This window comes from Hyaena hyaena, unplaced genomic scaffold (genome assembly GCF_003009895.1).
Source record: "Hyaena hyaena isolate Hyena2069 unplaced genomic scaffold, ASM300989v1 scaffold_429, whole genome shotgun sequence".
Lineage (NCBI taxonomy): Eukaryota > Metazoa > Chordata > Mammalia > Carnivora > Hyaenidae > Hyaena > Hyaena hyaena.
This window is the reverse complement of record NW_024081060.1, coordinates 710,546-737,537: the sequence shown is the minus strand read 5'-3', so window position 1 is coordinate 737,537 and position 26,992 is coordinate 710,546. Positions and strand designations below refer to the sequence as shown.

General features: G+C 35.1%; 2 protein-coding genes across 3 annotated transcripts in view; both read left to right on the top strand.

Annotated features, from left to right (window-relative positions):
• The window catches only part of ZBTB41 (zinc finger and BTB domain containing 41), a 47,972-nt gene extending 34,542 nt beyond the window's left edge, over positions 1-13,430 (top strand). Inside the window, exon 11 of the mRNA XM_039252686.1 lies at positions 7,165-13,430. Within this exon, the coding sequence (XP_039108617.1) occupies positions 7,165-7,820 (656 nt within the window). The 3' untranslated portion in view covers positions 7,821-13,430. The remainder of the gene's footprint in view (positions 1-7,164) is intronic.
• Positions 13,431-15,593: 2,163 nt separating this feature from the next.
• Positions 15,594-26,992, top strand: part of ASPM (assembly factor for spindle microtubules) — a 53,488-nt gene continuing 42,089 nt past the window's right edge. For both annotated transcript variants that reach the window (XM_039252692.1, XM_039252691.1), the window contains exons 1-5: positions 15,594-16,189; positions 17,937-18,080; positions 18,236-19,721; positions 25,470-25,574; positions 25,981-26,127. In XM_039252692.1, the coding sequence (XP_039108623.1) occupies positions 15,896-16,189; positions 17,937-18,080; positions 18,236-19,721; positions 25,470-25,574; positions 25,981-26,127 (2,176 nt within the window). In that variant the 5' untranslated portion in view covers positions 15,594-15,895. The remainder of the gene's footprint in view (positions 16,190-17,936; positions 18,081-18,235; positions 19,722-25,469; positions 25,575-25,980; positions 26,128-26,992) is intronic.

Here is a 26,992-nt window from a genome sequence, read left to right as displayed (position 1 = left end):
GGGGGCGCACCTGGCTGGCTCAGCCAGTGGAGCATATCACTCTTGATCTCAGGGTCATGACTTCAAGCCCAGTGTTGAGCGTGGAGCCTACTTAAAAGAAAAGGTGTTATCGTTTTTAGTGCAAGTATCTTAAATATTTTCATTAGATTTATATGTAGATGTTTGATGTTTTTGTACAAAATTATATTGTATTTCTTATTTTATTGTATTTATTTCTGATGTATAGAAATGCAGTTGAGTTGGTATATTGACTTTTTATCCTATGACTTTGCTATAGTTTTAAGTTCTTTTTAGATTTTCCAAGATTACAAACTGGCCATCTGTGAATAGTGATTATTTAATTTCTCTCTTTCTAAATCCTTTTTTCTCCCTCTCTGCCCATTGCTTTGGTTGACATCATCAGTGGTATATGAATAGAAATACTTATAGTGGACATCTTGCCTTATTCTCAATCTCCAGGGAAAAGCTTTCAATATTTCATAATTAGATACAATTTTTTGTAGCTACTGTTTATCAGATAAACAAATTACCATCTATCTACAGGCCCCTGGGTGGCTCAGGTGGTTGAGCGTCCAACTTTGACTCAGGTCATGATATTACAGTACATGAGTTTGAACCCCACATTGGGCTCACTGCTGTCAGCTTGTCAGTGCAGAGCCCACTTTGGGTCCACTGTCCACCTCTCTCTGCCCCTCCCCTGCATATGCTTTCCCAAAATAAATAAATATTAAAAAAGAAAGAAAGAAAGAAATTACCATCCTTTCCTAATTTATTTAGGGTGTCATGAATAGGTGTCAGATTTTTTCCCTGTAGTTATTGAGGTGATCAGATCTTTTTCCTTTGATAATGTGACAATTACATTGATTTTTTTTTAACTTTAAATCTTACATTCCTGAAATAAACACATATTGGTCATGTATTACCTTGTTACTATATAGTTGAATTTAATTTGCTTATATTTTGTTATCTTTTTTTTTCTTTTTCTTTTCTTTTTGGTCTATGTTAATTAGACATATTCCCTTTTTTCCCCCTTATAATATCCCGGACAGGTTTTGTTATTATGACTTTGCTGGCCTCAAAAAAATAATTTGGGAAATAATACATCTTTTTAAATGAAATGGATAAGTTTATATAAAGTTGACATTATTTTCCTCATCAATATTTGGAGGAATTCACTGATAAATCCCTCTGAACTTATTCTTTATGAAGAGACTAAGTCAGAGATTCTTGGGGTGGCTGGGTGGCTCAGTTGGTTAAGCACTTGACTCTTGATTTCAGCTCAGATCATGATCTCATGATTCATGAGATCAAGCCCCATTTTGGGCTTCACACTGATAGTATGAAGCCTGCTGCTTCTTTCAAAATAAATAAAACTAAAAAAAAAAAGATTCTTTAACAGTTACAGAGCTATCATTTTTTTAATTTTTAAAGAACTCTAATCTAAAGTAAGAAATCTATCTGCAGAATTCAAGGTATCCTATTATGTATCTTTTCACTGACTGTAGGATTTTTTGATATTTCCTTTGTTTATACATTTTTTTATTTCATTTCTGCTTTTTGTTTTTCTATTTTATTTGGGTTTAATTTGTCTTTCCTTAGCTTTTTTTTTTTTATTGATGCCTAACTTGTTAATAATTTTAGCATTTCTTTTTTTATTGTATGTAATTTAATATGCTAAGTTGCCCTTCAGATGTTGCTTTCAATTCCACACTTTGTTTCATGTTTTCATTATAAATCATTTAAAATATTTCCTAATCTCTGTTCCGATTTATTCTCTCATTTATGGCTTATTTAGAAATGTATTGCTCAATTCCTAAATATTCGGGGGTTTTCTAACTATTTTTATGTTACTGATGTCTAGGTTAATTCTACTTTTACCAGAGAACATGTGTTTTTATTTGAATATTCTACATTCTTGATTTTTTGTGTGTGCTTATTCTATAAGTTACTGAGAGATCTATGTTAAAATCTCATACTGACCTCATGATTGAAGATTATACTTTTTCATTTTGAGTTCTTTAATTTTTTGCTGTATTTATTTTGAGGCTATGTTATTAGATATGTACAGATTGCCGTATCTTTTGGCCCAGTGGTACTTTTTAGCATTATAAAATATTCCTCTTTATATTGGGATAAAGATTTACCAGTTGTCTTTTGGATAATGTTTATGTATATTTTTTCTGTCTTTTTACTTTCAGTCCTTCTATGGGCTTGTATTTAAAGCTGTGTCTTTGGAGCATCATTTTTATTACCTGTTATGATAATCTTTTATTGAGATGTTTAGTCATTTAAATTTTACATAATACTCATTTATTTGGGTTTAAATCTGTCATCATGCTATTTGTCCCTCCTCTTCCTTGATGCTTTCTTTCTCGTCTTCACTTCCTTGAAATCATGAAGGATTTTTATTACACGTTTTTCCCTTAGTGCTTGTCAGTTGTATGTTCTTTCATTGTTTGTCAGTAATCACCGTAAAGATTGCTATCTGTATCCATAAATTTTTAGTCTACCTTAAGTTAGTTCTTTATCAACTTCTAGACAACCCAAAAAAACCTTACAACACCCTTATCTCTCACCCTTTATGCATTGCATTTTAATTCTACATATACTTTAAACCACATAAGACATTATTTGTTGGTTTGTTTTAAATAACCCATAATGTTTGTTTGTAACCATATATGTACCCTTGACTGTTTACTGCTGGCTGCATTAACATTCTTCCTCCTGGAATCGTTTTTCTTCCATGTGTGGAACTCCCTTCGAGCATATCTGCAGGCACCAAGTTCTCTTAGGTTTCAATTGTCTGAAAATGATTTTATTTTACTTTATGGAGAAATATTTTTCCTGACTATATAACTTACAGTAGCAGCTAATTTTCTTGCATTGTAAATATGTCATTTTTTTCCCTCTTTGAACTTCTTTTGTTGTTGAAAAGTATACTGTTAGTCTTATTGTTGCTCATTTAAAGGAAATGCCTCTTTTTAATTGGCCGCTTTTTAAGATTTTTCTCTTTGATTTTTAGTAGTTTTATTTTAGTGTGCACAAATGTGTTTTTTTGCTTCGTTTTTTTTTTTTTTCTTTTGTGAGGTTTGTAGAACTTAATTGCATCTGTGACTTGAGATGTCTTTTGTGTAGAGCAGATCTTCTTAAAACTCTTCTCTTTCTAGGATTCCAGTTTATGTATGTTAGATATGTTACTTTGTCTTCTATATATAGATCTCAAGCTTTTTCTGTATTTTAAATCTATTTCTCTTTGTGCTTTCACATAATTTCTATAGATCTATTTTCCATTGTACTAATTATTTCTTCTGTGGTGTCTAATATGCTGTTAAATCTATCTACTGAATTATTCAGTCATCTCTTCCAGAATTTCCATTTTCCCATGGATTCCAATTCTGTGGTGAAATTCTCCTTTCCTGTATTTTCTTAAACATATTACTCATATTCATCTTAATATTTCAGTCTTATGTAATTTCTCTTCATCTTTAGGAGTATCTATTATCTCCCCTATCTCAGCATTTGGTCATTTGGTTCTGTTTCTTGACATGCCTGACCGTTTTGAAATGAACCTTAGATTTTTATAAATGAAAAATTGTAGAGGCTCTTTTTAAAAAAAATCTTTTTAATGTTTTATTTATTTCTGAGAGAGAGAGAGGGCATGAGCAGGGGAGGGCCAGAGAGAGAGGGAGACACAGAATCTGAAACAGGCTCCAGGCTCTGAGCTAGCTGTCAGCAGAGAGCCTGATACAGGGCTCGAACCCATGAACCACGAGATCATGACCTGAGCCGAAGTTGGACGCTTAACCAACTGAGCCACTCAGGCACCCCTAGAGGCTCTTGAATTTGTATTCTTTCCCAGATATATTTAATTTTCTTCTCACAAGTAGATAGAATGAGATGGCATTGATCTGTTCTTGTCTATTTCTGATCTACCTTTCTCCTAGTTCATCATTATTCTGGTGAGACTTTAATCTTTATCTCCCCAGTACCCTTGGGTTTGCTAAAATATCTTTTCATCCCTTCAGTATCCAGCCTCTAGTTTCTAGGTGTTTCATCCAGAGAGACATCATCCCAATGTTCATCTTGGGAGTTGGCAAATATCAGTATTTTTTTCATTTTTGTTGTTCTTTCCTTTCCAGGCTCTTGACTCCTTAAATCCTTGGTAGTCCCAAACTCTAGCTATTATCTTCCCATTCCTGTGGAATGTCATCAAGCCCTCAGTTGCCACTTTGCCTCTTAGTTCCCCATACCCAGGGGATTTATTTTATTTATTTTTCCCCATACCCAGAGGATTTATTGATTTATTTTCACTAAATCTGAAAGTGCACTGAGGAAAGAAAACACCTCTATACCCTTCTGTGCCTCCAGAATCTTGGCCCCTTACGTCTTGGCTGCCTTGTTTGTACTTCGGTGCCTCCAAAGAGTAGATTTTTTGAGTTTTAAAAAATCTTTTACCTTTTCTTCTTCACTAGCAAGAGACATAGTTGTGATATAAACTACTCCATCAAGTTTGAATGGAAGGTCTCAAGTTATATTTTCATATACTAATTTTTAGTATTTAAACATAACTGATCCATTGGAAGACAATTTTTAATTCTAACGACTCAGAAGTTACTATGATTTTAGTTGGGAAAGATGCTACATTTGAGTATTGTTTTATCTATTTCCACTCTTAAAAAATAGACTCCTTTCTCTGTATCTTGCAGGAGACCTTTCCTTTGTTTCCTTAGGTCTCTGATTTATGATCCTGAGATGGACCCAACTTGAGTTCATTGTTGTCAAATAGGTACTTTCACTACAGAAAGATTTGCCTTGGTGTAGAATGTTCTTTCAATAAGTATTCCTTCTTAAATCCACAGTATTGACTCTTTTCGCTGTGTATCTCTATAAGCACTCCCAAATTTGCTTTTTAGATATAAGAACATTAACATTTCCTTTGTGGATCTTTGTCTTCTTACAAACCTAAATTGATTTTCTTCTGTGAAAAAATGACATTTGTTTAAAATGATTATAGAATCTTCTCAAAGCAATATGCCTGGTCCCAATTTCCTAAAAGTATTTGTGGGACAGTAGAACTGATTGACTATGACATTAAGTCATTTATAAAAGCTTTTTAATGAATGTGCTTAAGAAACTCATGGCTAATACTGTGCCAGAGGATAATACTTAAAACCAATACTTTTATCTTTCAAAATAAATTCTATGCTTGTTGGTAGTGTGTAGTAATGCTGTGCTAGAGTTTGTATTTATTTATTTATTTGTGCTATATAATTTTTTTCTTTTTAATTTTTTTAAATAGTTTATTGTCAAGTTGGTTGCTCATTAGAGTTTTTATTTTTTTTTAAAAAATTATAAAATACTCCTGGCATGACTGGTTTTAATGCCAGGAATTAAAGAACTTTCTAGTTCTTGCATTTTAGAAGTGTAATTTTTTTTCAGAACATTATTTTATAACCTTTTTCAAAATATTGTCCCTGATTCTAGTATTTCAGGTGAAATCAAATGTTGGCTATAGTGTGTTCTACACACAGTTGCAAATACTATCTTTTCAAGAATTTTAACCCTTTATATAATGTTTTACTTCATGTTTTACTTCCTGTCTAGTGAAATGAGTCATGATACTAGTTCAAAAACAAGTAGAAACCTCATAGTACCGGGAACCAGCATCCCAGCCTGTATAAATTTTCTGTAGTAGGATTTGAAAGTTTTTATGGGCCACAAAATAACAATTAAACAATAATATTTAATGAGTAATTAATTGTTTGGTATTAGTGGCTCAACTTGAAGATGCAGTTCTTTTAATTTTCTAGGAGAACTGGCTTTGTTTTAAATGGAAGGGTAAAATAAAAAAACAGTGATAGCAACAAACCCATATAACAATCAATATAAAATCTTTTCATTTAGTTTTAAAATATATGCCTTTATGTTTGTTGTACAATTGTATGTCTGGGTTTATTTGTTTTTTCTTGCTGCTATAGCAAATTACCATAACCTTGGTGGCTTAAGTAATACAATTGTGTATGATCTTAGATCTCTGTTGGTGAGAAATCTGATATGGGCTAAAATCTAGATGTTGATAGAGCTGCATTTCTTTATGGAGGTTCTAGGGAAGAATCTTTTTCCTGCTCAGTTGGGTTGTGATAAAACTATCTTTGAGCTGTAGGACCAGGACCCAGGTTCTAGTTTTATTGCTTGTTGTAAATTGAGAGTATTTCCCAGGTTTGGAGGCCACCATATTTCATGGGTCTTGGCCCCTTTTCCCATTTTCAAAGCCAGCAATGAGGGGATTGAGTTCTCTTGTTTCATGTCTCTGATGCATTCTTTCTTCTTCAGTTATCTTCTACTTTTAAGTCTCCTGTGTTTAAATTGGGCCAGGCTGGATAATCCAGTTAATCTCCTCATTTCAAGATCCTTAATCTGCAAAGTCCCTATTGCTATGGAAAGTAACATATTTACTGCCTCCTAGAACGTGTCATCTTTGGGAAGTCATTATTCTGCCTGCCACACTGGCTAACGTATGAATTTATACTATTTCATATTAAAAAGAAAAAGGAAAACTACAGTGTGGAAACCTGACTCAGGAGGAATTGAAAACCAGTTCAGTTTCCTTGTTCTTCACCCTGATCCACTCTCCTGATGTTGACCTCAGGCTAGACATTAGGTATTACTACTTCCTAGTTTGATTCTAAGAACGCAGTTCATCAGAGTTGCTGTTTTCATTTTTATACTTCTTAGGTGGGAAGAAATCAGATGTTTTAGTTTTACAACTTTTTTAGGGGCTATAGTGGGAATAAAAACAATAGTAATAGGCTGTGAGTGCATCAAGTACATATCTTATGCCAGGTACAGTTCTAAGCGCTACGCGTTTTCTCATTCAATCCATTCACCATCTCTGAGGTGATTGTTGTTATTGCATATTACTGATGAAGAGACTATGCTTAGAAGCTGAGTATCTTGCTCAAGGTTTGGATGGTAAGTGGTACAGCTAGAATTCAAACCTGAATATAGTGTTTGAGCCCATTGTCTACTCGTTTACTATGCTGTCTCCATTTTGTGATAGCATATAATATCACTGCTTTTATTAAGTTCTTGTAAGTACTCATGTGGAAAATTTGCTACTTTAAATCATTGTCTTACCAGCTGAATGCATTTTTGTTCATACAGGTGAAAAACCATACAAGTGTCAAATTTGCAATCAATCTTTTAGAATTAAGAAAACTTTAACAAAACACCTGGTTATCCATTCTGATGCCCGGCCTTTCAACTGTCAGCACTGTAATGCGACATTTAAGCGGAAAGACAAGCTGAAATACCACATTGACCATGTTCATGGCATAAAATCTCCAGACGATCCTCTGAGTACTTCTGAGGAAAAACTTGTATCCTTGCCAGTAGAGTACTCATCTGATGATAAAATCTTTCAAACAGAAACAAAACAATATCTGGACCAGCCCAAAGTTTATCAGTCAGAAGCCAAGACTCTGTTACAGAATGTGTCTGCCGAAGTGTGTGTTCCAGTGACGCTGGTTCCTGTTCAGATGCCTGACACTCAGAGCGATCTGGTGCGTCATACAACCACGCTTCCGCCATCTTCTCATGAGATCTTGTCACCACAGCCACAATCAACTGATTATCCCCGAGCAGCTGATTTAGCTTTTCTGGAAAAATATACTCTTACTCCTCAGCCTGCAAATATAGTTCATCCAGTACGACCTGAACAGATGCTAGACCCCAGAGAACAGTCTTATCTTGGAACATTACTAGGCCTTGATAATGCTACTGCTGTACAAAGTATTTCTAATAATGAGCATCATTCATGAGTAAATCTAAACATTCCACAGACTTTTTTGATTGTTATGTGCTAATGGTAGCCTAGACTGATAGCTTTTAAATTAGTAAGGCTGCTATTTTTCTCATTTTCTCTAGTTTCTCAAGTCCTCAGAACCATTTCAAATCAAGAAAAATATGTATTTCTGTTTACTGAACATGCAAATATTTGGACACATTTTTAGGCATAATATTTGAAATGAACATTTTTGTGATTTTTAAACATGACTTAGTGCTAATTTTTAACGGTTCCTTAAATATTTCAATATTATTAGCTGTTGACTTTATGTTTTTGTTTTTAATCATCAGTGGACATTTTTATTCTTCTTAGTTTCAGTCCTCTTTTCTCCCTTCCGCATCTTCCAAACAAGCTTAAGGACCTTGTAGCCTTTATGAAAGATTCTAAGGGTACACTGATAACTGCAACTCTTCTTATCCTAACTTAAGATTCATTTCTTCTACATTTTTAAAATTTGAAGTTAGGAATCTAAATTTGTAGGGAAGTCTTGGATATTTTTGTGTGTTTTTTTTTTTTTTAATCTGGCCATAATTTCAGGTTGTTATTAATCCTTTAGTCTTTTGATAAACTCAAAGCCAGAAAGCTAACTTAATGTAAGATTAGCTTGTTAAATGAAACATAGAATTGAAGTAATTATTCAAATGTTTGGTTTTTGCCTATGCTTCAATTATTATGAATACAAAGTGCAAACATATGTGCAGGCATTAAATTATACAAAGTTGAAAATGTATTAAAAGCAAATTATGACCATTTTAACCAGATAACATTCAAGGTAAGTTCACCTTTTATATTCTGTCATTTATTTAAGAAACAATAACAGTACATCATAACATATATCTTCATCTCACTAAAGGAGGGGCAGTTATAACTAATGAATGAAATTTAATTTATAAGCTACTTTTGGTCTCATTGACTTTGGCCAAGTGAAATTCTGGGAAACAGAACCTAGGTTTTACATATGTAACTTTCCTAGGAAAGGTGCCAAATTATAAAGTTTATGTCTAACTAAACTCCATGTTTACTTTAATTAAAGGGAACCACTACTTGTATACAGATTTACATGTAGTCTAGATCTTTATTTTGCTTTTTCACATAAGCCTAGTGTCTATAATTATCCTTGATTTTTATTTTTGTAGGAGACAAAAGTTGAGGACTTGGTGAAAGGAAATAGCAGAGCAAAAACCTCACTGATAAAACTTAATTGAGGAAAAAGTCAAAATCACAAAATACCTTTAAAGATGTGCACTTTCCATATTTTCAAGTCAATTTAAATTTATACTAGGATGATGTTTCCTAGTAGAGCTGCTTGAAGGATTAGAATAGGCAGGGTTGATTTATTATTAGCATGTCATTTGTATGTAAACTACTGGAAAATAGCAATTTTAAGAGTTTTCTATTTCAGTTTTGTTTACACTCCTAATTGCTTTAAGCACTTTTTTTGTGTAAACTGTAAAGTCTGGCCCAGCCCTTGTGAAGAAAAATCACAAATAAAATTATGAAGTTTTAATGAATAAAATTTAACCACTTACTAATGGGGAAACTTGTTTGCTGAAGCACTTAAGAAATGAAGGTACTTTACAGGAACATTCGCATCATACTAGTGGAAATAAAAAAATGTTAAGATTGAGGCAGTTAACCAAAGGAGCTCATATAAGTAACAAAACCAACCTGAGTTTTGCCTCAGTTATCAAGGTTTGGTTGTAATTAGTCTAGGACCAGTAGATATAATTAATGTATTCTTCTTTTTTAAAACACTTTTATTTTTGTGTGGAAATGTTACAATACTGGGGTACTTACATGATTGAACTTGACTGTATGAGGTACTATTAGTCTGTTAGTCTTTCAGATCGACTTTTAAAAATACATGTCTTTATGATTTTTGATTCTTATCATAAAAGCAAGACTTTCAACTCAAAAGCTATAACAAAACGAAGTTAACACCTGAAAGTACACCCTTGCCTTATATATAAACTATTGTAGAAAAGTTTGGACTTATAAAAAGGCAATGGTATATATGTGTCTGTGTATGGTATGTTATATGCTTGGTAGCAAGAAAGAAATAGGGTGTTGCATTTTCACACTGAAAAGAATTTTTTTTTGAAGGTATTTAGGATTCTTTTAATAATAATTTCCTAATGCTATAAATACATAATTTGATCATAGGAATTGGTTTACAGTACGAAACTTTTCTGGAATACATCTCTTATGTATAGTGAAATATAATTATATTTAGTTATTATTGTAGATAAACTTGAATACTGGTTTACTCTTTTATAAAATGCTTTCACAGTTCTCGTTTAACCTCATAACCAAATCTGAAAGAGAAAAGACATGCTATATTCCCATTTTAGAGATAAAGAATCCAAGGTTAAGAAAAGGTTAAGCTCCCAGCATTAAAAATGGCAGAGCTACTAATAGAGAAATACGTTAGCATTAATAAATGCTTACTACGTGCCAGGCACTACATTTTCTCATGTAATTTTTTAAACAGTCTGAGAAGTAGATAGTATAATTCTTGAGAAGAAATTATCTCAGTGGATAGACAAACACACAGATCTGCTGCCTCTAATTTCCAAAACTAGAATATAGGACATTTTAAAATTGTGAAAACCTCATGGATTTGGGCAAACTGAATGTATATAAGTTGTTGAAGTTGGCACAAAAAATATGAAATGAGGCCTACTCTTTTCAGTTAACCTTTTGTAATATTTAATTTGGAGTATTTGGACAAATGTTCCATTAACTCTAAAATCCATTAATTTTGTAACTGTACTTAAAATTTTGAATCTCGCAATTAAGTTTAGCCTCATTCAGAATTTTTTATTTTATGAGCATAATTTATTGTTTTAAATTAATTTTTTAGCTGATAGCAGTTAGCACTTATATGTAAATTGAATAATTTATCAAGTGTAGAAATGTGTTAATCTAATCAGTTTTTCCTTAAATGCACCAAAGATTTTTAGTAGGTATTAAAATAGTTTAAAAGAATTAAAATTCTTTGTTGTTTGAATAAATATTTGTCCAAAGAAGCACAGTTGAAGTCCTAGAATTATGGATTTTTAAAAAAATCATTAGTTTGAATACTAAGATAAAGTGTTTGTGTTTATATGTATAAAGTAAAAACAGAAGAAAATACTCTGGGAATAGTCATACTGACAAACCGATTACAAGTAAGAATACTCCGTTTTCCTCAGTTTAATTAATTGAATGTTATCTTTTAAGTGGACACTATTAAATGCTAAATAACAAGCTTATTTTTTACACTACACTATTAAAATAATTTTGCCTTAGAATTTTTTTTTTTAAGACAAGTTGAATTTATTTTTATAAGAAACCCCACCTATTTTTTGCAGTCTGAAATACCATTTAAGGTTAGGGTTTGTTCTTCATGCCAGCAAGATTTAACCAACAAACTGTAAAGGTAATGATCTTTGCATACTCTTAAGTAATTTAGTCATTTTTGCTTGGAGAAAAGGAGTAGCAAAAATAGGGTTTTAAACTGGTGCTTTGTTAAGTGACTTCCTTTTAAGTGATTGTAGGTCATGATATAGGTACACTAATTTCTGTCAACTTTAAAAGTGTCAAACATTTTTGCAGAGTGACTGTGAACCGTTAAGGGCTAATAAGTAATTAAATCTCATTCATTGCTTTTCAGTCTTTAATTGCAAACAAAACCACAATAAAACTGGTATGTTTATAAGTTTGAGTTCTCTTCCTACCAGATCATTCTAACATATCATTGATGAACAGTCAGATTTAAAGCATTAGCTCTTTGACAGTGTCCTTTTTATACCCAGTCTTTTCTGAATTGAATGCTTTGTGCCTTTTCAATGTGTTGTAGTTGCTTAAAATTGATTCTGCTGGCTAGATTGTACTGGTTAATAAATGATTTTCATTTTGTTGTTGTTGTTATGGGTTTTATGTTTATGCTGCCTGCTGGTCAGGCGACACTTTTTTTAGATTACTTTATGATTATTTAGGAAAATGGCACTAAGTAATAGTGTGAACATTTGTTGTTGTTTTTTTTAACTCTTTTGTGGCCTTTCTAGTTACTGTGAAGCCACTCCAGGGCCTGTCTCTAGATGCTTATTAGAGGAATCTGACAAATAAAATAAAATGAGTAGTGTGTCTGCCTCTCTGTCTCCTCCTCCCCTGCCCCACCTTCCTTTTTAAAAATAACAGTCCCCCATACCCACACAGCTCTACATTGAATGGCTTCTCATTTCAGTTTGCCTAAAACTGAACTAGAGGTGATGGTTTGAGATGAGTTTCTCATTAGGAGCAGCAACATCCCAACCAGTATACAATTTGAGTTGATGAACTCAGGAAAAATTGAGGACTTTTAGTGTCATACTTGGATTAACCTAAGATGCAGTGTCAAATTTAAAGTGACTAGAAATATATTTAATAAGGAATAAGTAGCATTTCTAAAATTTTAAATAGTATTATGGTAAATGTTACCTGCGATTAGGGTGAATAATGGATAATGTGAGAATAATTTTCTAAATAATTTCTAGGAACTATAGGCAATTCTTCCTTAGATTCCCGCCCTCCCTTTCTTTTGCACATTTCTCTCAGTAAAGTCTATAGTGTTCTTTTGGGGGGTCACCCCCTTGTTTCCTCTAATGTTATTTCAACTTAAAGATACTTTTATCCTAGAATATTAGCATGCTTTCTGCTCTTCTCTTTGAAAGTAGCATTAATAAGATAGAAGTAATAGGATTAGGTTGTGTGAAAGAGAGAAGGAAGTCTTGCTTGGTAGAGAGAGTGACTGTGTTTTGTTTACTCTTCATGTTTCATTCAAATTGATATGTATTGATCTTAAATCTATGACTATTGAAAAAACCCAAGACAATTTAAATTTAGCCTCAGCAGCCATTTATATAAAAAGAAATTAAGAATTATATGAGAATATATGTTATACAAAGACGGACATATCTTTTTTAAATTCTTAAGTACAAAGGTAATTTAGTGCTTGCATTATTGTTGGAGATTCTAAAACATTTCTTGAATGAAGAGCATGTACACTTTTCATTGTTTTTTCGCCTCTTTGCCTGGTATTCCTGCTTGCATTAAAGTTGGATGGCGTCCTGTGGTGTAATTACAGAATTTTTTATTTCTTCCAACAATTGGACTTTTCTTATCCCTATAGACACAGCTGTATTACAATTGATGAGTGTGGCTGCCAAAAAAAAATAGTAATAATAAAAATGAGTACAGAGGTGGGCATTTAGCTGCTCCATGTTGTGTAGTAAATATTCTGATTAAGGGGATTCATGATGTATATTAAAGTGGAAATGCTTTTGAACTTAGTCTTCAGTCTCAAATCATAAGTTATGTTTTTAGTCATCAAAGGACACTTAAAAGCAATTACAAAGAAAAATCTAAAATATCAAAATCCATTATTTTGTTAACTGTGTGTGAAGTATCTTGTTACATATTTTAGCTGTCTCATGTTTCATAAATACAAATGTCTTTATAGAAAAATTCAGTTCTCTGTGAAGACTAGGAAGTGTATTGTATATTGAACTAGTTTGTTGTGTTATTTTGATATTTAAAATAAATATAAAGTTCTTTGGTCCTACCTAATACAGCATATCTAGGTTTTATTGAACACATTTTAACAGCATGGGAATGCAGAACATATTCTGCATGCCTCCTTAAAAATTGAATGCAAAGACCATAGACAAATGAACAAATAGAACATGACTTACCATACAGTTCCATCCATAAACCAGGCTTTATCTTCCTATATGAAATGGTCACAAGGAAATTCACAATTTTCCCAAGTTGTAGATTGAGACAGGCTGCAAAATACAGCTGAACCTTGAACAATGTGGGTGTTGGGGAAACTGACCCCTGGTGCAGTTGAAAATCTGTGTAACTTTGGACTCCCCCAAAGCTTACTAACAGCCTATTGTTGACTGTTAAGTCTTAACAATAACATAAATAACACAGAATTTGAATGTTATATGTATTATATACGGTATTCCTCACAGTATAGTAAACTAGAGAAAATGTTACAAAGAAAATCATAAGAAAGAGGAAAGTACACTTACAGTACTGTAAAAAGTCCTGTAAGTGAAAGGGTGCAGTTCAAACCTATGTTGTTCTAGGGTCAACTGTATTTGCAAAGATGTGACCAGTTTGTAGGGTAACAAGCAGTAGTGCAATACCGTGGGATTATTAACAACTATGGTATTCCCACCCCCAGATCTGAAGGGATGAGGGGAGAGGCCACCTGTTCTACCATGTGTTGTTCAACTATGTTGAGATGTAGTCAGCCCAAGGCAGGAGAGGAGTGGAGGAAGTAAGTACTTTTAGTGACCTCCCTCTCTGAAGCAAAACAGAAGCCATGGAGAAGGAAAAGCTATTAATGTAGCATATATAGAATACAGATTAGAATCCCACAGCAAAGAGCAGCCTGGAAAATAGTGAAGAGTGGAAATGGAGGGGCAAATAAAAAATATCCAGTACAGTTCATTCTGCTTTTTCAAAAAATATTGTGAATTAACAGCATTTATGAAAAGCTATGGAGAACACATATAAACAAAATGTGGTATCATCATGTTAAAAATAAAGGGAATCAAGCATTTCAGTGACTTAAGCTTTAGAGGGCTTAAATGTTCAATGTTAATTTGATAAATAACATTCACAATATGAAATAAATTAAGTGCACTTGAAAATAATTATACTTCATATTAACTTTTTTTGCTTAAGAAAAAGCTAGTAGTGTTCTCATTGTGCATCAGTCCTAAAAGATTCCATAAACAAACAATTATGTTTAAAAATTGTTAACAGGACTCAACTTCAGGTCCTGTTGCGTGTCAGTAATATACTTTAGTATCTCGCCTTTTTCCTTTAGTTTTCTACTCAGAGACTTTGTTTTCTCATACTTTGTGTCCCGATACACACATCCATATATTATTTTTTAGTTTCTTACTATCTTTAGAGGCAGTATGGTATAGTGGGTAAAAGCGAGAATATGGACCAACTAACTGCCTGTGTACATATCCTAGCTTTACAACTTGCTGTCTTGTATGCTCTGTATTGCTCGGTCTGTAAAATACAAATAATAGTAGCTATCTCACAGGGTTGAAGTGAAAGTTGAGATAAAAGTATAAAGGACTTTAAACAATCCCTTGCATAATAGTATTACTAATATGCAAGCCATAATCATTTTGAAACACCTATAATTAAGATTAAAATAAAAAAGTTATTTGTCAAGGGCACTGACTGTCAAAATCATTACTTATAAATTATTGGGAACCTCGGTTTTCTTTTGTTTATCTAGTTTTGCTCCCAGTATCCCGAGGTTAAAAACCAGCATGTAACAAAATTACTGAGCACCTGTTATGGTCAGTTGCTGAAATAAGCACGTTCACACAATTATAATTTAATTTTCTTCATTTTTCTCCCTTTCGTCCCCAGGAAACCGCAAAAGGAGACCTAGTGAATATAGTTCTGGGTGGGGCACATTAGATGAGAGTGATTTAAACTAATTTTTTGCCTACCTAACGGTTTTACCAAAGGTGGACCTGGGCACCCGCAATGATTGCTACATTTAATGTGGAAATGCTGTTACTCTCTTCCTTTTAACCCAAGCTGTTTACAAATAAAAAAGGCGAATTTCAATTTTAAACCACAGTTTCAGGGTGTAACCAAGACTCCGCCACGAATTTCGCCGCCTCCAAAGGAAGACGGGCGGCCGAGATGATCGTTTAAATAAGGCGCCGTCGTCTCATTGGCTAAGGGCTGCTGCTCACTGATTGGCCTCGTGAGGAGGTGGGCGGTGCCCGGGAGCGCCCATTGGTGGAGGCGAGAAGTTTAAACCGAGGTTAGGGCCGAACTTGTCTTGCTCCCCTTTGGAGTGTGCGAATTTGTGGCGTTTGTTTCGTTTTTCTGGCGTGTCGGCTACTGGAAACGAAAGGGGGGCGAATTCGCTCTCACGACCTCCACAGCCACCTCCGACGGGACGCGGGCGGGGTCCCGGCTCCAGAGCAGCCTCGTGGGAGCGGCGCCAGAACCGGGAGGCGTCGCGAAGCTGCCATGGCGACCCGGCGTGTGGGGCGAAGCTGGGAGGTGAGCCCCACCGAGCGGAGGCCGTCGGCCAGGCCGCGGGGCTCAGCGGCCGAGGTGGCGGCAGCTTCCCCGCCGGTCCTGTCTCTCAGCCACTTCTGCAGGTCGCCTTTCCTCTGTTTCGGGGATGTGCGCCTCGGAGCCTCGCGGACCCTGCCTCTGGCCCTGGACAACCCTAACGAAGAGGTGGCCGAAGTGAAGATCTCCCACTTCCCAGCCGCCGAGCAGGGCTTCAGCATCTCGCCGCGGTCGTTTGAGCTACAGGTAGGTGGGGGGCTGGGCGTGCCCGGACCGCGCCCCCTCTGCGGGCTCTCCCGCACCCTCCCTAGGAGGGGCGCGGCTTGGAAAAGAAACCCACAAAGGAAAGACCCGTAGTTCCTTTTCACTGACTCTGGGCTGGTCCTGGCCCCACAGGCTCTAAGGAAGGCTCGGGTGGGCGGTAACTTGGGCGGTGACAGCACATCACCGCGCGTGCACGGAGCATCATTGGAAGCATTCTAATAGACCTCTATTAAATAGCTTTTTAATGGACCTAAGGCGTTGCCAAAGACTTGAAGTTCTAGAGTTAAGACTCTTGCCTATCCATCTATCTGTTTTTAAGATTGCCAGGAGTACCTTGGTTAGAGCAGCTTTTAAAAATTTTTTTGCTTCCTATCAGTCATCTTCATATGCATTTTAGTTTCCATATGTATCAGGGAAACTGACTCCAAATACAGTCAGGGTAACTATGCTGATGAAATAGTGAGCTTTGTTTTGGCTAAATACATCTACAGCAAAAAAAAAAAAAAAAAAAAATGAAAGCACCTGTTCAGGGTTTGTGTTTTTTGTGTGTGTGATTTTTTTGTTTGTTTGTTTGCACGCTTTAATATTTTAATCCGTTGTTTCCTATGCTGTAGTGTAGTTTTAATGGGGGAATCCAGTTTAATTTTATGACTTGTTTCAAGAACAACCCGGGTACCTTTAATGCATTGCATTAGCCATGGGAATGTTCCCATCCCTGTTACCAATTGGAAAATGTATGTTCTTATTTTGATGGCTGTGGCCTTTCCATTGAGCAGAACCTCTGAAGTGTGAAAATAAGCCATTAACTGATGGAGTCTGGCAGTTGTCTAAGCAACTGCTGCATAAGGCAGAGGGAGGAGGCTCTCATCTGAGGGCCATTGGCCTGTGCAGATGGTGGTTCAGTTACACTTAAGAACTTTTCTCTCTCCTCTATTTTAAGAATGCTTGCTTTTCTTTCTGTGGAAAGAGATTTTTTTTTCCTCCCATCAATGTAATACTTTTTATTTTTGTTATGTGGACTAAGTTGTTTTATGGTTCCTCATTTTGTATTGTTAGAATATTGCTGTTTTACAGGGTAAAAGTTCACTTTTTTAAGTTACATTTTATTTATTTTTTTAATGTTTATTGACTTATTTTTGAGAGAGGAGAGAAGGAGACCAGAGAGAGAGAGAGAGAGAGAGAGAGAGAGAATCCCACGCAGGCTCCACACTGTCAGCTCACAGCCTGATTCAGGGCTCGAACTCAGGAACCATGAGATCGTGACCTGAGCCAAAATCGAGTCCGTCACTTAACTGACTAAACCACCCAGGCGCCCGTCATTTTTTTAATGTTATATTTTAAAACTAGCTATTTATGATATTTTATGGTTTCTACTCCAAAACAAAACTTGTCTTTTCTCCCCTGAAAAACAATGGGCACAGTTTGTTTCATCATTGTTAGGGTTTTGCATTCGACAAATTCCTGCCAGGCCATGAGCTACAGATGCAATTAAGACTTTATTATGATTTTATTTTCTTGTTGAATCTTATTATTACTAGTGGGTTTTTTCCTTATAATGAAATGGATAGGGTAGGAAAATATATTTGACCTGTTAAATATTATCATGGTGTAGAGTATTGGTGACCAACAATTATTAATCCTCTACTATATTCTAAATTGTACATAATATGTTTTGGTTATTATGCATCACTACTTTTATAGTCATTCAAAATGTGTTCTTTAATTATAGCCTAAAGAAAAAATCATTATTTCTGTTAACTGGACACCATTAAGAGAAGGCCGAGTAAGAGCGATTGTGACCTTTCTTGTAAATGATGTTCTGAAACACCAAGCTATATTACTAGGAAATGCAGAAGAGCAGAAAAAGAAAAAGGTAATAAGTTTTAATCATTCTCTGATTTACTCTAAGAAAATAATATATAAAAATTATTTTGATGAAGTCTTAAAGTAACATGCATAATATTGCTAATTTAAAGGTAATTTTCAGTAGCTGTCAACTTAATCTGTATGTTTTGCTTATTTTTGCAGAGAAGTCTTTGGGACACAATTAATAAGAAGAAAATGTCAGCCTCTTCAAATAATAAGGGGATTTCCTATATTCAAAATGTTAATAAAACATTTTGTGTTTCCCAAAAAGTTGACAGAGTTCGGAGCCCACTACAAGCTTGTGAAAATTTGGCTATGAAAGAAGGCTGTTTCCTAACAGAAAACAACTCTTTAAGCCTTGAAGAAAATAAAATATCATTATCGCCTATTAGTCCCATTTTCAAAGAATGCCATGGTGAAACTTCCTTGCCTCTTTCTGTACGTCGATCTACTACATACACATCTCTTCATGCCTGTGAAAATGGGGAACTGTTGAAAGTAGAAGGTGATGATGGTTCAGAAGATTTTAATTTTAATGAGAAAGTTATAAGTGAAACTTCCTTTAACTCCATAAATAATATGAGTGGCCAAATTGAAGAGAATAGTAAACTTATTCTTACCCCAACCTGTTCTTCAACTTTGAACATTATACAAAGGCAAGGAAATTTTCTAAGTCCAGATTCCTTTGTAAATAACAGCCATGCAGCTAATAATGAACTAGAGGTAGCAACATGTCTTTCATCAGATACATTTATGAAAGATAATTCAAGGCCTGTGCATTTGGAATCAAAAACTGTACATGAAACTTACCGGACAATTTTAAGCCCAGATTCTTTCATAAATGATAATTATGGATTAAATCAGGATCTAGAATCAGACTTAATTAACCCAATTCTGTCTCCAAATCAATTTGTAAAAGATAATATGGCATATATATGTATATCTCAGCAAACATGTAAATTATCATCATTATCAAATAAAAATTCTCAGGTCTCACAGTCTCCTCAAGATCAGAGAACAAATGGAGTTTTACCTAGTATTCGTGAATGTCAAGGTTCACAATCTCCCAAAGCTATTTTTGAAGAACCCAAAGCTTTAGAAATGAAGTCAGATTGCTACAGTTTTACAAAAAGTCAGCCTAAATTTTCCGCAATTCAGAATATTTCTAGTTACAGCCATGATAAGCTTACGAGACGCCCAATACTTTCTGCCACTGTTACTAAAAGCAAACCCACTTGTAGCAGAGAAAAACAAACTGAGGCTAATAAACCAAAGGCAAAAAAATGTCTCAACGGTGTCCCAGGTGAATTTGAAAAAGTAACAGATCATCAAAAAGAGAAAAGTGGTTTTCAGTCTTGTCTTCCAGTTATAGATCCTGTATTCAGTAAATCTAAAAGTTATAAAAGTGCAATAACTCCTTCCTCAAAGACTACTTTAGTTGCCCGTAAAAGAAAGAGTGAGGGAAACAAGGAAGATGCACATGTGAGAGTTACAGTTACAGAACATACAGAAGTACAAGAAATCAAAAGAATCCATTTTTCTCCTGTGGAATCTAAGACGTCAACTGTTAAAAAAACAAAAAAGATGGTAACACCCATCTCAAAATGTATTAGCTACAGAGAGAAATCAAACCTGAGGAAGAAAACTGGTAAGTCTTGTTTGTAAAATCTTTAATGAAAGTATATATATAAGGAATATATTTTCTGTTTCTTTTGGTTTAGTTAATGTCCTGTTGATAAGCTTGCATTAAGTTGTACTTTTCATTTACCAGTTTGCTTAGTAGAAGATGGAAAAGTGTGGGGCTAAATTCTAAAATCGTTTTTTGTTCTTATTTAAACTTTGATATTTTGTTCTTTATGATGTTTTTGCATTAATTTCAATTTTAAACAATAGTGCATTAAAATACTTAACCTTGATTATGAGTTATTTGGTACCCACCCCACGTTTTATACCCAGGGGAAGTACTTCACTTGCCTCACCTTAGTCCAGGCCACACTTAGGCCACACTCTCCTAAAAGCATCTCCATCTCCAATCACCATCTCTGTGGTTTTAGCATTTTCTCTAGAAACCCAGCTCCAACATTTTTTCTCCTCCTACTCACACAATCCTTTAATCCATCCTGGTTTCCACAGTCCTCACTCTGACATGTCCTTACTTTCCTACCTATAAAGCTTAGATTCCATCACTCCTCATCATCATTTCATTCGTCTCTCTTCTCCCTCATTGTATTTGTCTAGTATATTCCATCCCAGTCCAACTCTCTCTGTTCTGTGCCTAAACCTTGCTGGTTGATCTTTAAATTAATGACCACTAGTTTCAAGCAAGCCCTTAAATCTTTTTGGCTATATCTTTTTGGATTTATTGGCTTATATTGTCTTACTCTAGATGATCTTACCCCTCCCTTCTTTTCACCTGAAACGTCTAACACCTCTCATTCCTCCTCTCATGGTTGATGATAGGAGGTAACATTGACTGAGCATGTGTTTTGTCAGACCTAGCTGTAAGCGCTGTACTATTACCTCATTTAATACTTATAACAATCACACAAAATAATTGTTATCAATACAATATTTTTTAATGTTTGTTTATTTCTGAGAGAGAGAGAGGGGAAAGGGCAGAGAAAGTGAGGGACAGAATCCCAAGCAAGCCCTGTGCTGACACAGATCCTGTGAACACAACAGATCCTGTGCCCTTCAACCCAAGGGTGTTGCTTTAGCAATTGTTTTCTCTGTCTCATATCTTCAGCTTTTACTCTCTACTGGGTCATTTCTGATACAAATATGCTGTTACTACTTCCACTTCTTAAAATAAAATAAAAACAAATGTCTTATGAATACCGCTTATCTCTCCTCCAGCCCCTGCTCCATTCTTTTGCTTTCTTTTGAGCGAAACTCCTTGCAAGAACCTAAGTATTCACTTTGTGAGAGTTCACCGAGATATGGATACTTTTTTTGTGTAAACATGACACTTGAGTTAAAGGTGCTTTTTAATGTAAAAAATCACTTAGAAAGTTGCTTTTTTATTAGCGGTTTCCAATTCCTGTTCTATTTTTTGAACCCACGTCAATCAGGTTTTGACTATTTCACTGAAACTTCTCTTATCAAGGTCCTTGAAACCTCCCTACTGTTAAATCCAGTAGATATTTCTCAGTCTTCATCGTGAACTATCAGCAAACTGTTGGATGCTTTGAACCTCTGCCTTCTTGGAACAGTTTATTCTGCCATCCCTACTCTCCCCTGGTTCTCTACCGACTTCGCTGGCTGCTTCTCTGTTGTCCTCGTGCAGTGCTCTTTCTCACCCAAGCCTCTAAATCCTGGAGTAAGTGAAGGCTTAGTCATTGAACCTTTTTCCTACTTTTACTCATTCTGCTGCTGATCTCATTCTGTCTCCTAGCTGTCAGTGCTGCCTGTACATGGCAGCCTCCCAGTTTTGTATCTTTGGGATGGACCTCTAATCCAACATATAACATTCCTGTTTCACTGTCTAGTGAACATCTTTAATGTGTCCAAAGCCAAACGTTTGCTGTCCGCTCTCCCCTGATACATCTACCTGGCATGTTGCTTCCTGACCTCTCATCTCAGGCCCAAACCTTGTAAATGTCCTTGAGTGTGTTTCTCTCCAACCTTTTCCTTATGAATCCAAACATTCTGTCTCATTCCAAATTTAGTCCATCAACACATTCTTTTTTCTTTTTCTTTTTTAAAGTTTATTTATTGGGATGCCTGGGTGGCTCATTTGGTTAAGCAGCAACTTTGTCTCAGGTCATGGCCTGATGTTTAATGAATTCGAGCCCCCCATCAGGCTCTGTGCTGATAGCTTAGAGCCTGGAGCCTGCTTCAGGTTCTGTGTGTGTCTCTCTCTTTGCCTCTCCCCTGCTCTCTCTCTCTTTCTGTCAAAAAAAATGAATAAATGTTTAAAAAAATAAAGTTTATTTATTTATTTTGAAAGAGAGAGAGCCAGAGGAATAGAGAGAGAGAGAATCCCAAGCAGGCTATGCACTGTCAGTCCTGAGCCCTATGTGGGGCTCCTTCTCAGGAACCATGAGATCATGACCTGAGCCAAAACCGACTGAGCCACCCAGGCACTCCAAATAACAAATTGTATATTCCCTTTCTTCCGAATACAGAATTTGATCACTTTACACTATTTCCATTAGCACCTGATTTAGTCTGTGATGTTGCAGGGCCTACTAACAGACGTTGTTTTCACCTTTGGCTTCTCTATAGTCTTTTCCAGTAGGAACTAGGGCAATACTTTGAAATCTTGGAGTGTTATGCCTTCAGCTTTGGTTCTTCTTTCTCAAGGTTGCTTTGGCTATTTCAGGGCTTTTGTGGTTCCATAGAGATTTTAAGATTATCTGTTTTATTCTTGTGAAAAATGCCATTGTAATTTTGATAGGAATTTCACTGAATCTGTAGATTGCTTTGGATATATGAACATGTTAACAATGTTGATTCTTTAAATCCATGAGCCTGGAATGTCTTTCTTTTTATTTTTGTCTTCAGTTTCTTTCCTCAGTGTCTTACAGTTTTCAGTGTATGAGTCTTTCACCTCCTTGGTTAAATTTATTCTAAGGCATTTTATTCTTTTGATACAATAGTAAATGGAATTATTTTCTTAATTTCTCTTTCTGATTGTTTTCTCAGTAATTCAAATCTTTCATTTATTTCAAGTACTATAATGAGCTTTTATTAACTCTACTCCCTGATAAATTTCCCTCTAGGTACCTTCCCTAAGCAAATTTGAATTCAGCATATATGACACCTTGTATGTACCTGTAAACTCTATTTCTTTGGCTGTGTTGTTTCCTATAGAGATTATCTGACTAGATAATGAGTTCTTTGAGAATAAGGAACACACCTAAACCAGTTTTGATTTTCTACAAGGTGTCCAATAGATGATGAATTAATGACTTAGTAAATAAGCCACTGAAATGTTGACGTTTAAACCTATAGTTTCTTTAAGGTGGCCACCTAGTTGAGCCTCTTTGCATGGTTTAAAGAGAATTAGACACATTGAGTATCTGACTTAAGAGCCTTTATGAGAGCATTGTAAGTCACTAAGAATGGCTGACTCTTTTTTCTATTCTGGTGAACCTAGGAGAGCAGAGAAAAAAGTCAGTTTTCCAAGATGCATTTATTCAGTATTGATAAGGTGCCTACTGTGTGCTATGCATTGTTCTAGACTTTATGGATACGAGGAAAAAAAGTAGAATTTCTGTCTTAAAGTTGCCCTCAGTCCTCTGACTGAGCTATGCACAGGGAATCATGAAAGCACAGACGTGGAGGCATTTTACTTGGCTTTTGTGAATGGCGAAGAGCTGTGAGAGGTTTCCAGGAAGGGCTTCTCACAAATTAAAATGACTCCAGGCAGAGGGACTAGCTTCTGCAGTGTTTCAGACTGAGGAATTTTTCCTCTTAATATTTAAAAGGTTCAAATAAAAAGAAACTCAGAACCTAATAACTATTATGTCACAATTGACTGTGTTCCTTATTTTCACAATTGACAAAGATTTGCAATCCTTCTAAATCAAAACTAAGCAAACTATTACTCTAAAGGTGCAGAGAATAAAAATTTAGCGTTGCAGGCCAAATGATCTCTATTGCAACTACCAGATCTCAACTATTGTAGAAGGAAAAAGAGTCATAGACAATGTGTAAATGAATAAGTGCCTCTGTGTTCCAATAAAATTTTATTTATGGACACTGAATTTTGAATTTTATATAATTTGCATGTGTTGTGAAATACAGTCATTTTTATTCTTTTCTCATCTTTTTACAAATGTAAAAACTATTCTTGGATTGTAGACTGTACAAAAGTGGATGGATTTTGCCTCTGGGTCATAGTTTACCCTCTTTTGTCTTTTCTCAGCTCTTCATTTATATTTAGTAGGTGTATAATCTGATGAAATCTGCTTTTGAGGGAGTGAGCTGCTCATCTGTTATAATCTATATCAACCTATAAACCATCACTTTGCCACTGTGACTCTTATTGCAGTTTCCTTTGTAGGTACCACCTACTATCTCCCTCAATCACTTGGGTTAGATAACCTGGACATCATCTGCAGTTCTCATTCTTTATCACCTGCCTAGCCAGTGGTTATTAAGGCTTGTAGGTTCTATTAGAATAACTTTTTCTAATTTGTCTCTACTACTTGTGTTTTAACTTAAATTCTCATAATAGCTAACTTGCGCCACTGTAATAGCTTCCTCCTAGCTTTCTGTCTCTAGTCTTGACCCCTTTTATTCCATTGGCCACCGTTTTCTAAACTATAAATGGTGGTATCACTCCCTAGATTTATATCTTTCATTGGCATATTGGGTACTTCCAACTGATTAATAGTGCAGGCTCTGGGACTGTAGTGCCCATCTCTGCCACTTACTAGTTTTGTGACTTTGACCAACTAACTTAATTGTTTTAAGCTCCAGTATTCTAACTGTATAAAATGAAAATAAGATAATACACTTCTTTTTTTCTTTTTTAATTTATTACTGAGAGAGAGAGAGATAACATGAGCAGGGGAGGTCAGAGAGAGAGGGAGACACAGAGTCCGAAACAGGGTCCAAGCTCTGACCCCGACATGGGGCTCGAACCCACAAACCATGAGATCATGACCTGAACTGAAGTTGGACGCTTAACCAACTGAGCCACCCAGGTGCCCCAATAATAATACACTTCTTATAGGTTTTCTGGGATAATTGCATGAGGCATACTATATTAAAAGACTATGATCGTGCCTGCAAAAAAAGTATTCAAACATTAGCTGTCACTATTATTTTTATTATGATTGAACTCTTTTCTACTTCTCTACTTCTATCAGCCTCTTTTTGTATTGTTTTTCTGATACGTATTTTTTATTCAGGCACATTGCATTTCTGTCAACAGGCCACATTCCTCATGCCCAACTTCCACTTCAAGAGTCCGCTCAAGTGTATTCCATTTAGGAAGGCTGTCCTGCCCTTTTCAGTGACGTTAGCCATCCCTTCTCCTTGTTCTCAATGCTGCTTAAGTGTTGTGTTTTTCCTCTATGTAATATATTGTAATTCCTTTTAAACTTCCCTACTAGACTGAGAAGTTCCTAAGGGCTAGGGCTGTATCTTCACCTCTGCATTCTCAGCACCTACCAGAGAATCTGCAATATATACATAAAATAAATTTTGATTGAATGTGACTCCTAGTTTTTATAGACCCAAGATAAAGTGTAGATTCTGGTCTCTAACTTCCAGGTGTAGGTTTCATTGACCACCACATTCATAGTGTAATACGGAGCACGTAGTAGTTATTCAGTATTTGCTAAATGGATGTGATACTGAAGAACCCAAATTTAACTTTGAGTTCATTCATGGAATTTATTTCATTGTTAATGCTATTATTCTGCTTTCTAACTTATTTTAGATTCATCAGTATATAGAACTCCTAATTCTAAAACAAACAAAAGGACAAAACCCATTGTTGCAGTGGCACAGTCTACTCTTACCTTCATAAAACCATTAAAAACAGGTACGTGTTCATTATCTTTAAAGTCGTTGAAAAACTGCAATGAATGAAGCACTAATGGCATTTCAAATGGAAATGAATTGATACTTTTTCCATTGAATTAAAGCCTGGAGGCATTTAAAAAATGTGTATTCAGATAACAATTAGGATATTTTCTCAGACTTCGGAGAAACTTACTCAGGTAACTTAGGACTTTTAAATAACCAGGAGGTACAGCTGTACTTTTTGCCTTTAAACTTTGATTATATTTCATACCTAAAGCGCTTTCAACTGTTTTCAGCAAATAGTGGAAAAACAAATATTGTTCAGTGTTTTAAAGGTGGTTTTGCTAGTAAAAATGGTTTTTGCTATATATTGCATAATAATTTAAAAGAGAATTTCTCAAGCAATAAACCAATTGTATTCTTAGATATTCCTAGACACCCCATGCCGTTTGCTGCAAAGAACATGTTTTATGATGAACGCTGGAAGGAAAAGCAGGAGCAGGGCTTCACTTGGTGGCTAAATTTTATATTAACTCCTGATGACTTCACTGTAAAAACAAATATTTCTGAAGGTAAACATTAAATTAATATTGAAGTTAAATAATACTGTTTTAACAGATACTTTTTAACTTGAATTTTCTTTTTTTTGATTATACATATATATTATTGTTAATAGCATAGTTCACTAATTCATTGACATGAATGCTAAAGATTCATATAAGTGAGAATTTTTAGGGAATTCTATACTGAAGGTAGTAACGTTTTGTTGTTGTTTTTTTTTCTTTTTGGTTTCCATTCTTGTTCATTAGCCAATTCAATTTCAGCCTTGCAGGGAAATGAATTTTATTTTAGTACAAGTTCTGTTTGAGTTAACAGTGAAACATGATTACTAAGAAATCCAATTCAATCTTAACCACATTAATAAAGGGCAATGTCCTGGTGAATAAATCTAGTAGCCTTGCATGACCTGATCCTTTCAGGCATATTATCTTCCCTGTGTCATCTCCACCTCCATGCACCTTACTTTAAGATGTGTGTAGACAAGCTATAGAATTTTGAGGAATCTTAAAACCAGTCGATATGGAGAAACATCTCAGTGTTTGTTCTGGAAAAGGGAAGACTCTGGTGTAGAATAAGATGGAAATATGCTGTCCTTCAAACATCTAAAGGCTTTTTTCCTGAGAGAGAAGGAAAGTTACCTTTTCCTACTCTTGCATAGAAATGATAGGGATCAGTTCAACTCAAGGAAGAATCTTTGTAAACACTTAAATTGCCAAGCCATCACCTAGACTAGCTTTTAAGATGATAGTTTCTCCATTGTTAGAGTGTTTAGGGAGAGGCCAGTCTATGTTAAAGAACAATATATAGGATTTTTACATTAAAAGGCCCCTTGACTAGATGATCTCTAAGGCTGGTTTGCCTTTTCTCCAAAAGTAA